This window comes from Botrytis fragariae, assembly GCF_013461495.1.
Source record: "Botrytis fragariae strain BVB16 chromosome Unknown tig00000012, whole genome shotgun sequence".
Taxonomy (NCBI): domain Eukaryota; kingdom Fungi; phylum Ascomycota; class Leotiomycetes; order Helotiales; family Sclerotiniaceae; genus Botrytis; species Botrytis fragariae.
In genome coordinates, this window is record NW_023500989.1 from 1,652,070 (window position 1) to 1,666,181 (window position 14,112).

At 43.2% G+C, this 14,112-nt stretch overlaps 5 protein-coding genes across 5 annotated transcripts; 2 read left to right on the plus strand and 3 right to left on the minus strand.

Annotated features, from left to right (window-relative positions):
* Nucleotides 1–344: 344 nt before the first annotated feature.
* Nucleotides 345–779, minus strand: Bfra_002729 (uncharacterized protein; the record flags this gene model as incomplete). Its single annotated transcript, XM_037333142.1, has 2 exons — nt 345–691; nt 746–779. 2 exons carry the CDS (start codon nt 777–779, stop codon nt 345–347), a joined length of 381 nt encoding a protein of 126 aa, XP_037195270.1.
* A 3,036-nt stretch (nt 780–3,815) lies between these two features.
* Nucleotides 3,816–4,433, plus strand: Bfra_002730 (uncharacterized protein; the record flags this gene model as incomplete). The annotated part of the gene is made up of 1 exon (XM_037333143.1): nt 3,816–4,433. The coding sequence occupies one exon, from the start codon at nt 3,816–3,818 to the stop codon at nt 4,431–4,433; it is 618 nt and encodes a 205-aa protein (XP_037195271.1).
* Nucleotides 4,434–5,010: 577 nt separating this feature from the next.
* On the minus strand, nt 5,011–5,928 carry Bfra_002731 (uncharacterized protein; the record flags this gene model as incomplete). The annotated part of the gene is made up of 1 exon (XM_037333144.1): nt 5,011–5,928. One exon carries the CDS (start codon nt 5,926–5,928, stop codon nt 5,011–5,013), a length of 918 nt encoding a protein of 305 aa, XP_037195272.1.
* A 1,167-nt stretch (nt 5,929–7,095) lies between these two features.
* On the plus strand, nt 7,096–7,904 carry Bfra_002732 (uncharacterized protein; the record flags this gene model as incomplete). The annotated part of the gene is made up of 2 exons (XM_037333145.1): nt 7,096–7,602; nt 7,683–7,904. The coding sequence occupies 2 exons, from the start codon at nt 7,096–7,098 to the stop codon at nt 7,902–7,904; spliced, it is 729 nt and encodes a 242-aa protein (XP_037195273.1).
* A 351-nt stretch (nt 7,905–8,255) lies between these two features.
* Nucleotides 8,256–13,404, minus strand: Bfra_002733 (putative abc bile acid protein; the record flags this gene model as incomplete). The annotated part of the gene is made up of 10 exons (XM_037333146.1): nt 8,256–8,779; nt 8,831–9,009; nt 9,064–9,693; nt 9,743–9,801; nt 9,913–10,298; nt 10,355–10,880; nt 10,980–11,967; nt 12,035–12,359; nt 12,418–13,057; nt 13,105–13,404. 10 exons carry the CDS (start codon nt 13,402–13,404, stop codon nt 8,256–8,258), a joined length of 4,557 nt encoding a protein of 1,518 aa, XP_037195274.1.
* Nucleotides 13,405–14,112: the final 708 nt, after the last annotated feature.

Genomic DNA, 14,112 nt, shown 5'->3' on the forward strand with positions numbered 1-14,112 from the left:
CCAAGCTAGAGCTTCCAAAACGCCGTTTCCCAATACATCCGTTCCCATTTAGGATAGGATTGTTTCATAGGTATCTGGCTTTGATCCAGACACTATCAGTATGTCACCAATGATTCAAAAAAACTCCACCGAACCCCATGCCGAAAGATATATAATATCACAGCATTACCGTAGAATCCCCAAATTCCAAGGATCTGCGGTAAAGACACCATTCAAACAAACAGACAGATTGAACGCTGGCTATGATTACTTCATAGCCATGATCATATATGTCTCCGTGAGTGATTGTCTCGCTAAAAATCCAATCCAATCAGCCTTCTATCCTTTCATTCACATCCATCACATCAGGCTTTGGGGTCGAACGTACGTGTCTTCTCACTTGGCGTCGAGGTATCAATCAAGGTTTTTTCGTCCGACTTGGCTGCTTCCCTCTTCGAATGCTCCTTATGCGAAAACTTTGCTTTGAGTGTACTGAGTGGATGCTTCAAAAGAGAAATGGTGGAAGTGGTGCTGTAGAGTGAAGAGGTATCGTTTGCGGGAGTGTATGTGGTAGTGGTGTCTATTGAGTCTTTTGAAGAGGAGGAAGATGTAGCAGTATAGGATCTAGAGGTGGAGTAGGAGACGGGTGTTGCTTTTGGGGATTTGGGAGAGGAGGGGTGGAAGAGCGTTGGGGGTTTTTCGTTTGGAAAACCTGGGGTTTGTTAGATGGGTTTATGGGATAGAGAAGAGAGGAGAGGAAACATACGGGAAGCTGGGTAGGCAGGGAATCCGGCAGGCATTTTTATAGATGTACTATTGATTTTGTTTGAGATGTTGGTGATGATAATCCTTTTACTTCGAAAAATGAATTTTATGTCGGAGCAGTAGTGTTGCTGTTATGTGTATTGATGTTTTCTTGTATCAGATTGATGATGATGATGATGATGATGATGATGATGATGAGAATAAGGAAGCCTTCATAATCGAGGCATCTCTCCCTCTATATATATCCAACTCAAATCCATCACAACCCCAGACTCCAAAAATTATGACACCCGTCCATGTACCTCCACTCCAACAAACCGAACCCAGAAAAAGCAAAACAGTCACAACAAACCGAGAATCCAGAATCCTAACCCCGTCCCATCTCATCTCATGCAAACTCCGCCCGCTAAGCAATCATGTAACTAAGCAATTCTGAGCAAAATATCAAAAACAAAAACTCAAAAACCTTCTCGTCCCATGCTTGCCTCATTTTCACCCACCCCAGTCTAGAAAAGAAAACAAGTACGGTATATGGATTCTGTATGCTTGCCAACCAACGACCCATGCAAGCAATGCATATCAAAAAATTTCATGTATGACTTTTTTTTAAGAACAATGAGAACGCCGGCCGCGTACACACTTTGCATGTGTTGGATGCTCGAAAGGTAGGAGCTATGCTTGAAGGGGTTTGGGATAAGGCTGATGGTGAGTGTGGATGTGTGGAATGAGTGGAAATGGGAAAATGGGTATGGGTGATGAAGGGGTCGGAGTTCGCTTATTTCACTTGTTGACGCTGTATTCCGTGATTTCTGGTTAATTAAGCGTTTGCTAGCTGCAGCGGCGATGGAAAATTTGTGGAAGCGCGGCCAGATGACTCAGGTTTTGGTGGTGGATCGGTGAGGTGAAGTTGAGGGGGGGGGGTGTACTCGGGGAGCTTTGTTTGGGACGGGGTGGTAGGGAGAAGGGGATTTAGGGTATGGGGCATGGAGATGCGTCATTCATTTTGTGATCATATGCTTTATTCAAGTGATGTTACTAAGCGTTCTCTATTCATATGGCTCTGTGCTTGATATTCCCTAAGTCCCAAATATCAGGATATCGAATTCCTATTCTTGAGCGTTCCTATTCGAAATCCCGATGTGCCCGCAAGTTGGCAGGTAATGTTTCGGATCCACGTATACCGTCAGCTCGTAAATCAACAAACAAATGAACAAATATAGATATGTATGTACTTCATTGTGCCGCGACAGCTGATCGACTGGAAATCGCTATGTGCAGGTACCAACCATACCGAACTACGTATCAGTAGTTTCATTACGAAAGACACACGAACGGATTGCGAAGAAATGTGTGTGATATGCAGGTATTCCGCGGCTTCTTGTGGCTAGTGATCTGCTGCCTGATTTCTGATCTATCTCTTGTCTTCTTTTGTCTGTTTTGTGGGAAATTCCGGTGTTGGTGGGTGGTGTTATGGTCGTGGTGTCATATTGTGATCGCCAGCTAGACAAGGCAACATTGTATTTGTAAATTGATCTGTCTATCCAGCCATCCCATACAGAAACCCTCTCATCACATAGCTCCATATCTAACGATGTTTTTCAAGAATTCATAAGTAAGCAGGAAGAATACTTCCTACACCGTAGAACTAAGATCTTACTACTCCGTGCTTCACCACTTATTAACCCAATGAATGAGTACCCAGATCCCAGCCACACCTCGCACTGAACTCCGAAACTAGATTAACATGTCGGTATAACAAAAGGCTTAGACCCCAACCCGGCCCGTTGGGTCGGAATACCTGTTTTTTCTGGACCGAATTCCCCAGAACGAAATTGGTGATGAAAATTTTTGAGATAATATTTCGTGTGATATGTCATAGTCAGACTCATTGTGATCTAGACTTGTACCTCTTCTCGGATTCTAATTGAGATTATTGAATACCTGGGTATGTACCTTGTGGTTTCTCCGCTCACTCCACTTTCGAAGCTTTCTTATAAGTTACATCGACTCCAATATCGTCTGAGCGGGAAAGAGTCATCGAAGTTAATTGATATTGATATTGAATTGACCAATTAGCATGGAGAATTGGAAAATAGAGTATTATGATGCATTGGTAAGGGAAGAGTCATTCTTAGGGTTAGGAGATTAAAGCTTTTCAGACTGCGGAGGAATTGACCATTGAGATTGTGAAACCGATGTGATAAAGATTTTACTCTCAAACATCTATTCGACTCATTTTGAGTGATTAGATGGTGACAGAGTCGGAATAGACTAGGTGTGATTCGGGAGGTTTAAAATGGGTAGCTCGATTTTGTGAGAAAAAAGGTTATATCTTATCTTATCTAGCTAATCAAATCAAATCTCATTGTCTTGAATAAATACAGAGCTGGATCAAAGTCCTGCTCCTTATACTTCAATTGCTACCAACCTTATGTGAGATGTGAGAAGGAACACACATACTTGGAATGGGAGTCAAGCAAGATCCGATACAAAAGGAGGTGTGAAGACAATCTACCACGAGTATTTAGACCTGTCTTCAGAGAAAACATCATACCTACCGACTGCGCATAATGTCCTGATGTTCTCGCTCACGTCATTGATGTGGTCGTAAATAGCAGCGACGAACGTCTTTCGCCGCCCAATCTGGAAGGTGGTGAGAAGAATTAGAAGTCATTAATCACGAAGTTCACCGTAACAGATCAAAGTAGATAACCGGAATACCGATTTTGTGTTCCCCGTCGAGCTCTTCAACTGAGCTTCCACTTGATCTTTGTAACATGGTGCACGAAGTTGACTTATAGCTTTTGGTAACGCAGAACTATCTTAGCTTCTGGTGACTTTCAAATCATCCTCTGTTGATTTAATCCTTTCCCCCTTTACAACCTGATTCATCGTGATTTTGATAATCACTCAATTCATTTCATTTGAGGACAGCGGTATCAACATCTCAGATATCTCCCAAAAGCTTCACAAAGTAAGTCTATAATGATCTATAATGACTTTTGTAGAGTTGATACCTTCACCCAATGGTAGAAGATCAGTCATTAAGCCGATATGTAGCATCCATTTCAATGTCTTCCTCTTCACCCCCACCCTCAGAATACCGCTCAGATTTCTTTACCAAGAAATGGACAATTACCATCCCATCGTACCCAACGGTCAAATTCTTCCGCGCAACACCATCTCACTTTGATGTCTGGCTCCCCATTGCGACAAGCGCCGATAACAACAAATTGCAAGACAGCAAAGACCAAGTCTGGGATGAGGATGCTATCTCGAAATGGAAAGCCAACATGTATGATCAATACGACAAGTCTAATACGGACTTTCATTGCCTCAAGATCCTCGTTGAAGTTGATGGGAAGGTTGTGGGGTTTGGGGATATTTATGTGATTAAGCCAGGAGTAGCGAACATCGGCGTGGTGCTGAATAAGGAGGTGAGGGGCAAGGGATTGGGAAAATTAACGGCTAGTGTTTTGACTCAGTTAACTCTTAATTTTGGCCTACAAGCTGTCGCTGGGACAATGAGGGATAATGAACCAATGCGCTCGACATTGAGGAATCTAGGGTTTGTGGAAGAGGAGAAAATCATCGAAATCGAAGGTCGTGGAATAGTGGCAGAATTTTCTTATTCGCTTTTGCAAGAAGGATGGAAGGATATTGCGTTGAGTGTGGAGTTTGAAGAGTGACTTGGTACAGCAGGTACATCAGATGAAACTATCTATGGACGGTGAACTTATCTCTAAAGTGGCTGTTTGCGATATCGACCCAGTGTTCATCCATGAGCTTCATTTTGTTTTTGGTGAAATGAGTTTGTCATTAAACATTTTCGTTTATTTAAATGCAGGTATGTAGCATATGAAAGTTGTTTTCCTAGGCCATCAAGTGAAGGACTGGGAGACTTAGAAGCATACATATTTGGTGACTCAAGGCGGTTTCTCAACGCATTTGTGCGAAAATCAAGCTTTTCTCTTATGGCTGCTTCTTATCAAATTGTTTGTCTTTGACTATTAAGTGCTTGAAATCTATAACGCCTATCTTTCAAATATCACGAGGGTCGTTTGCGCTTCAGAGTTGGGCCATTTTTCACATTTGGTAAATAGTAAGCCGGAATACTGCGCAAATGCATGGCTCTATATCACGTAAAATCTGTATACTTTGCTTGTAGTCTATAAGGTAGGCTCATGTTCTGACTTATATACTAATACTACTTTATTTCTTTACATGAATCTGGAAATCCTTGCGCCAAACAAACTCGCAAACCTCTTAATCCACATGGCTTCCATAGGGATCCTTGCTCAAAGTAGCGATACCGTCAGTATCTAATTTCACACAACGTCCAATTGCCCTAAAAGCTCTCAAAGGCGTCAGACCACTCGTCACTCTGTCAGAAACCAAGCCATTACAATGCGCAATATGACCCCCTTGAACCGCATCCTGCAAGATCCAAACATTTTTCTCGTTGTCGAGAACCCTCGAAATCGCATCAGTAGCCAGAGCCCAATTGTATAAGCAATGCGCAATATGCCATTCATGAGTGGTCCAAATAAATGGATATTTACTCAGCTCGTTTGCATCTTGCGGGACAGGCTCGGTCCGGTTGGACCAGCGGTACCAGGGGAATATTCCAGCTCCGTCCAGAGGTAGATTGGCATGTTTGTCGACGAAGGAGCTCATGATTTCACTGCCGTTACATGCGGCTGGAACGTAGGAGAATGCCATGACGTTGAAGGTGCAGCCTGCGGCTTTTGCAGTGGTTTCACTATCGCCGCAATCGAGGTCTGGACGTGTGGGATGAATGGATTGAGTGGATGAGACGGGAGAATGCTCATGCTTGTATTCGTGGCCTCCTCCGTGGCTTTCGTGGGAGTGCGGCTCTGATGGTGATGGTTGCTGAGTAGACGCGCTGTTATGACTATGCTTCAAGGCCTGGAAACGCAATGTCGAGTATGCTCCGAATGTGATGGATGCGAGAGCAATGAAAATAGCGATAGCGGCCACGATGTAGATTTTTCGCTTATGGCTATGTTGCTTTTGATGAGACGGAAAGTCATGACGCTCGAGGAACAATTCTTCTTCGTCTGCTTTGGAGAAGTCATTATTATCTTCTTTCTCTGACTTGAGAAGTTTTGGGTCCTCAGGACCTTCGTAGTGTGTTGCTTCGGGGTTGTATAAAGCTGACATGATAATTAGACCTGTGTTGAAAAAGGAAGAAAAGGGTTCGAAGATTGAAGATTCAAAATTCAACACCCAGCGAGGACGAGAATAGAAGTGAGTATTCGTCTTCTCAATGCGAGTACTTTGTTAAACAACCAGAGTAAATGGGAGATTGACTTGATCACGGAATTTTAGCAAGATAGAACTTCCGGCTCGAATCCATCACAGTACTGCAGCACTTCCAGAAATTCTTGATTTTCCTTCATGGTTATTTACCTCATAGATGTTATATCACATATTCTTCATTTTAACCGCATCTGCAGAGAACCCAACACAGCTTCCGCCAGCGCACAAAGTATCTTTATCTTTCTTTATAACTTCTGCAACCCCCGCGTCTTCATGATCACTTACTTGCAACAATCACCTCATCAAAAGACACAGTAGGGAACTACATGACGTGTCGATAAAAGGGTCGATCTCTGATGTTATCGTTATGTTGAAATTCATTGGTTTCAAATCCTCGCTTGCTCGCTACACAACATGCTTTTCTTATTAGCTTTGCACAACCGGTAGTTGCTTCGATTATCTAGGTTTTGGTGCGAATTAAGTGTGCGTGTATACATAATTGTGCAACATACGCTAGAGATTAGATAGTCGTTGGAGCAAGGATAGTTATCGTAAGGAGGGATTGTTAAGATTGAAAGCAAGTTTAGATATTCTACGAAGATAACAACACGATTTCCGAATTGATGGTCCATTTATCTCATTGTACGACTGACGATCTTTGGAGGAATGTTTCGAATAAATATTGCTGGAGCCAAATAAAGCTCATTAAGCTCCCGATGTATGCTCTAGTTTTCCGCGTGCATTTTATGTAACACTCGGGATTTCCTGAATATTAGAGTTAGGTTCGAGTACCTGCTCTGAGTGACTAGAATACGGCTCATATCTTCATCATACCATTAATAGGCATGGCTAATAAACAGCATTTTGCGTTTCTCCGAGTATAAAAACTCTGTGTCTTTCATTTCGTCCTAGTACTCGCTTGTAAATTGCAAATCCAGGTGTATTTCGACCATTATAGCATGTAAGCCCCATTGCCTTTCTTCTGTAGTCAAGAAAACACAGCCCCTATTCCTTCCCACCTTCTAGCTTTGGAAATTCCATCACAAAATTCACACATCCACAGCAACCATGGAAAACAAATTCAAGCCCAGCACTAGCTCACCTCTCCGCTTCATTTTATACACCATCTTCCTATCCACAGCAATAATATCAACATTCCTCCTCCTAGCCCACAAAGAACTCCTCCCCTTCCTCGCCCCCGTCCAAAACCTCATCGTCTACCAAATCTGTCCCGAAGCCCACGACCACATCAGCGGCGCCCCCCAAGCCCCTCCAAGCGAGTTCCACCCCAAGATCTTCACCCCCATCCCCGCGCTCGAAGCCGCACTCGGAGACCCCGAGGATGTAGACTGGGATGAATATCTTCTCACTCCTAACGGCGGTTTCATCATGGTGGATGAAGGAGAGGGGGTTACGAAGGGGTATGGAGTGACCATGTTTCATCAATTGCATTGTTTGGGTATGATCAGGACGATGTTATTTGGGGGACCGATGAATCATGATCATGAGGTGCAGGGGGCGGAGTGGTCGAAAAATCCGTTGCATTTTTTGCATTGTTTGGATTATATTGCGCAGGTGGGTTATTTCTCTTTTTTTTCTTGTTTCTTTTGTGTGCATGGAAGTATCGTTAATGCTAACTTTGTACTGTCTATCAGGGAATTATATGCACAGCCGATGATACCCTTGAAGTTCCTAAACCCACGACCAACGCTATGGGCAAAGTGGTGGATGGGATAGATGGTATGGGTCATGAGCATCAATGTCGCAATGCCAGTGCTCTGAGAGAAAAAGTGCTTCTTAGTGAAAGTAAGCCGGTTTGGAGAGCAGCTCTTGGTCGGACTAGTGTTTTTAGTCATCGTGCTATTCCCGTAACCTGAATTTTGAACAGTGGGACAACGGAGGAGCCAGATTTTGGGTCTCTGTTGTGGGTAGGTGAGGACGAGTTTCGGTAAATATTCTAAAGATGTAGGCTGGAGAATACAGTGTGCTGAATGGAAACGAAAATGAATCTGAGAAAGATCTGGTTCTGTCAAGTTCAACCATCATTTTCCCGTGATGTTAAGTTTCTCGAAAACTCGTGAAATGTACTTGTTTCCAATAAGACATCGGAGTAATGCTTCACAACGAAAGGGTAGAACCTGTTACAGTGAGGAAATATAATTTTGACGTTCTTGCATACATTAATTCCAATCTGGTCAACATGCACGAGAGCATTTGACTAGAATCCTTTATGAATCCTTACTCATACCAACCAATTTATCCGCCTCTCCACTCTCTTTTACCATACCCCAAAACATTCCCTTCTTGTCAATTAATTCCTTTGGACTTCCCATCTCGGCTACTTGCCCATCATTCATCACTAGAATTTTATCAAAATCCCCTACTGTACTAAGTCTATGTGCAATAACCAACAGCGTGCTATCTACAAATTCCTCGCGAATGCTTTGCTGGATAAGCGCATCCGTTTGCACATCTACAGAAGACGTCGCCTCGTCGAGAATGAGAATCTTTGGACGGCGAATGATAGCACGCGCGAGACAGAGGAGTTGGCGTTGGCCTTGGGATAGATTGAGACCACCTTCGGCGATGGAGCTGTTTAGGGAGAGGAAGATATTTTGATTTTGAGATGAGTTCGACGATGGAGTTGTAATGCCGGAGTCAGATTCATTGATGAGATGAACTCGGCGAAGGGCGTCGAAGAGCGCTGTATCATCGTACTCATTATCTGCATCTAAGTTGCTCCGAAGTGTGCCTAAGATTCTGTTAGTGCATTTCATTTTTCGAAAATCCGGAGAGCCCTAACCTGAAAACAACACTGGATCTTGAGGAATGATGGCTAGATTACGGCGCAAAGACTGTAGTTTTAGCTTCGAGATATCGTAACCATCGATAACAATGCTACCTTCTCTCGCTTCCAGAAAACGGAAGAGTGCCAATGTCAGCGTAGATTTCCCGGATCCAGTGCGACCAACAATCCCGACCCTAATAACATATTAGACTTGAAATTTAGTTGAGGTAAAGATTTCGGATATTCACCTCATTTGTCGATCAATACTGAAGTTCAATCCTTTCAAGACAGGCTCGAGATCATGGTTGTATGCAACGGCTAAATCTTTCACTTCCAAACACCCTGCTGTTGGCCAACTCGCGGGAGGTTCTTCTCCATCTAACGTCTCTGTAGGCATCTCTGTGTATTCGATCACTCGCTCCGCTGCGTTCATTCGTAATTCGAGGAAACCTGCATGGAAAAGTGACCAAAACAGGGCGCTTGAAAATTCCAGAGATATAGCAAGGACGAAACCAGCAAGCCCTGCATCAGTCACAGTAGCGGCTACAATAGCTGCGATTGACATTGTGTATGCTGCCGAAGCCATGCCGCCTATCCTCCAAACGAGCCAATTATGACATAAAGTAGTATTCCAAAGTGTTGAGCTCGCATCGTCGATCCTACGGTATACCTTTTCAAGGTAAACATCTCTCTTTTCGAAAGCTCGTATGGTAGTGATACCAATCAAAATTGTTCGAAATTGTTCAAATATGAGTGATCTGTTAGTCGAATCCAAGCGTCTAATTGCTCTCGCGGCTGTAATGGCCTGGAGCGCTAAATATGCGGAGAATGCAGACACAGCAACTGTTAAAAATATTACATATGGTGATAAGAACATGCTTTTTATTTCATTAGCAGAGGGATATTCAACGAGAATCCACTACTTACCCTGCAACTGCTATTCCAAATAACCTAAAAACATCACCGACTCCCCACGTGAGCGTATCCTAAGGTAAAAAAAATATGTCAAAAATGGGAGCAGTCCAATGTGTGAGAGGTGCCATATAATGGATCAACCAATCGATCAAGGGGAGTATAAATAAAATAGGCATACTCACAACAATATCAAAGTCGACAGTGTTGAAGTCAGTGGTGAATCTATTCATAACCCTTCCAAATGGGACAGTGTCTATCCAACGTAGAGGAGCTCTTAGAACCTTGAATAACATTGTCTTAAAGAGCTTTTTGGAACCCCGAATGCATTGCTTGTATGCATAAATATAACCGTAGATACGGAAGATGCTCATGGCGATACATAGGGCAAAATAGATTCCGAGATAAAAGGTTGTGCTGTGTTTTCCTGATACATCAGATGATAGCACGGTACCGTTTCTATCAAACGTCGAGGAAGTCATAAAAATTTGCGGTTGATCAAATCTTGCATGTAAATTGCGCTCGTTCTCACCATCAGTACTGGTCCAGAATCGAAGCCAATATGTTCGGCCTAAAGATGAGTGTTGGTGTTTGTCCTCATAAATCATTGTGAAGAAAATATCTTACCAAGATTAAATAAAGTGGTCATGGTATAAATCAGAAGGAACATAATTCCGATAGTCCATCCACCACAAGACTTGAGCCATTTTGAATAAACTGAAGATCCAATGTTTCCTTCCTTGCGAAATTCGTCTAAAACAAACTTGAGAGGATCGGTCTTTTTCGTCGTCGGAGAATTGCAGCCTGATGTACCTACGATGGTATCTTCCTTTAAATCATCTTCCATAGCAACTAGAGTCTCGTCAGTATCATCCAGGCTTTCGACGGGTGCACCAAGATATTCTTCCAATTCCTGAACGCTAGAGAATTGCTTGGCAACACCATCCTCAAGCTCTACGATAGACTTGACATGCGATTTGCACAAAGATAAATGGTGTGTTGCTAATATTATAGTACGGTCGGCGCTCAGCTTGCCGACTAGAGCATTATTAAGGATGAACTGGCCAACGTGAACATCAACAGCACTAAATATATCGTCTAGCAAAATAATTCCAGCACGTGAATACAAGGCTCTTGCCAAAGTTAATCGCCACTAGACCACCAATCAGTCAGTTTTGTGTCATAAAGTTGAGTCTGGCGGCAATGGAAAAATCGAGATGCTACGAGGAGAGCATAGGTATGTATTACTTACTCTCTGGCCACCACTTAAATTAATTCCTCCAGTCCCAATCTCCGTTTCATGCCCATCTGACAGGAGTTGGAGATCTTTGGTCAGAGCACAAGCTTCAATGACTTGTTCATAACGATCCAAGTCTAGCGGAAGGCCAAATAGAACGTTCTCTCTGACTGTACAATTTTCTATCCAGGGGATCTGTGCAACAAAAGCAATCGAATGCGGAACAATCCAGTTGTCTTTATTCGCGTGCTGGTCATAACAATCCAGTGGCCTTTCCGGTACCCTAATTTTACCATAGATAAGCTCTGCTTCGCCAAGCATTGAACTCAATAACAAGCTCTTTCCGGAACCGGTTTTTCCGCAGATAATTGTCAATTTGTTAACTGGAAATGAGATATTGATATCTCGAAGAATAAACCGATCACTTTCGTTATCTACATACTCGGTGTCGGTGGGCCAGCTTATTCTCGCATTTTCAAAAACTATCACGGGCAAATCGGAGTCGGTAGGTTCGAGTGGTTCTATTGGGCTAGAAAGAATGTTCCCGAGTTCTGGCGAATTAAGAAAACTCTCAACACGTTGCAACGATACGTTGGCAGCGATCATCTGCGTTATTATGTTGGGGAGACATTGCATACAATGATCCAATTGCAGAAATACACCAATGGCAGTGAACGCTTGTGCGGGTGTTAGTTGTTGGTATATATATGAGTGAACTCCCAGTGCAATGGCCGCAGTCATGAGTGGATTTAAAATCCAGCATGAAATCAACATTATTCTAGACATTAGAACATCCCAGGTTGCTGTAAGCTCGATATCTCGCATTGCCATGATGGATCTTTCCCATCGGTCCTCAAGAGCGGAGAATTTGATCTGGCGGAACCCTTGAAGAGCTTCGCCAATAATTGCAGCTTTCTTATCTCTAGTCTGCATCAGAATTCCCTGCGAGACTGTAAACTTCTTTGCGTAGCGACGTGTAATGGGAAAAGTTATGATGATAAAACTAGTAAGTTAGTTTCGGGATTGTGGACAAAAATCCCTGAGAGAGGATTATAAAGTAGGTAACGCACCAGAAGCCAAGTAAAATTCCCTGCCAGCTCAATAACGTAACCAGAAACGCTACAGATATGATAATCCGGCCGGGGGCTTGAACAATTTCAAAAGTTTGCCTGGCACAATCACAAATTCTTCCGGTGTCCACTCCAATCAAATTGAGAATCTTCTGAGAAGTTTTGTCAGGGTCTATGTCATCTGATGAAACTCCATTCTCATTTTCCGCCATTGCAGGCCTGCCTTTTGCATCTTTGCGCCGCATAGTTTTCTCAAATATCAAAGCTGATAGTTGAGCTCGCATTGGAACAGAAACTAGGCTCGTGCTTGTGATATCTTGCATGGCTGTTATGCAATGTTAGATTGATGTTGAGAGAGACAGATTTTGGTGATTGACACATACCTTCAACCCAAGAAGCTAGAACGGTGGCAAGGCCAAACGCCAGTATATAGAATCCTAGCTGCTTTCCAGTTTGCCCGGACTCCATTGCATTTAGTATTTTGAAGATTGCTAGTTGTGGGCCAATGGCAAGAAATGCATGAATTAAGCCGAGAATAATCTGTAGAATAAGTGACCATTTGTACGCCTTCAACAGCCTGACCCACAGTCGACCAGTGCTACTAGCAGCCATCCATGCATGGCTGAGAGTCTTTGATCTTTTTGCGTAGTGCATTGTTGGGAGTTCTTCCATATCTAAAGTATTTTGCCGCTTCGCCTTTGTGAGCAAATACTCTATTGACGAGAATGTGAATCGAGTGAGGAATGAAACGTTGAATTCATTTAAAACCAGTCTCCCGTGATAGAAAACCTGCGGTCGTCGTGGTATCGATATACTTGCGGTCCCAACAGCAAGTAGAGTAGTCATCTGGGCAATAGATAGCGCAGTGGAAGTCGACCATGAGCTTCTCAGAATTTCTTGATCCTCAACAATCACCATACAAAGGAAAGCAAAGCAGGAAGCTGCAACGTATGTGCCTTGTGTGTAGCTCACGATAGTATCTTTTGTGTAGCATACAGCGAACACTTGTATCGACAACAAGAACTATCATAATTAGCATCACTACTGCGAGATATAGATCAAACACTCACCCATCCCACAACATTAGTTGCAAATTGCTCAAGGAAATAAGTAGTACTACCAAATTGAAGGGTTTTCAAAACAAATGTTAAGACGCCCAAGATAGTAAATGTAGACAAGCATATCTTTGGGGCCTTGGAGTTAAAACTATTCTCACTGGTCGTGGTTGTGCTTCCATCTTTATTATCTCCCCAGCTTGGAGTACCCTTTCGTCGGTATGGGGCACGTGAGATCGTTACAATCGATGGCAGTGTAAAACCTCCGATAGCAGCCAGTCCAATGACTTCTGCAACGATGCTTTGAACTTGCATCCTCACTGGATTATTTTCGAAATTTTGCGATGAAAGTCATACAAAGACAATTGAGAAAAGGTGCTGATAGGAGAAATTTTATAGTCATTTAGGATTGATAAGGAGCTGCGCGAATTTTGAGTAGGAAAAACGCGCTTCCTAGGATAGTGGTTGGTATCTCGCATAATTGCGATAGTGAATTATCGACGACTCATGCAGTCAGATGTGTGGCAAAACAGATAAAAGGGTTGATGATGGTCGAAATGTTTGCAGGATTAACCCAACCCTAAGCCTCTCAACCCCCACTAAACTTTAGTACCCGCGATTCCGCAGGCCCACTGGGAGAAGCATTATGTTGGGTCTAGGCCTCATAGGGTTGCTGTTCGGTAGCTCACTACTGTTGACATGGCACGGGAACGAATAAAGAAAACCTACTGAAGCTCAGTGGATGTAGGGAGCATACACAAGCGCGATGTTGAGCTGCCGAATTGGCGGTGGCCATGCCATGTAAGAGACGCAGTAGATGCACCAACTGACCCCACTATAGCTGTCAACTGAAAGCTTCCGCAGGGTTGACATAAAGATTGTGCGTGTCGCCCAATTCCTTCATTGACCTCCGTTTGTTGCGGGATACAACACAATCAACGTACAAGAAATCCTGTATCATACTTGATTCACGGGGCGAATCATTGATAAGAACGCACATATGCGAGATGCATAATGTATATC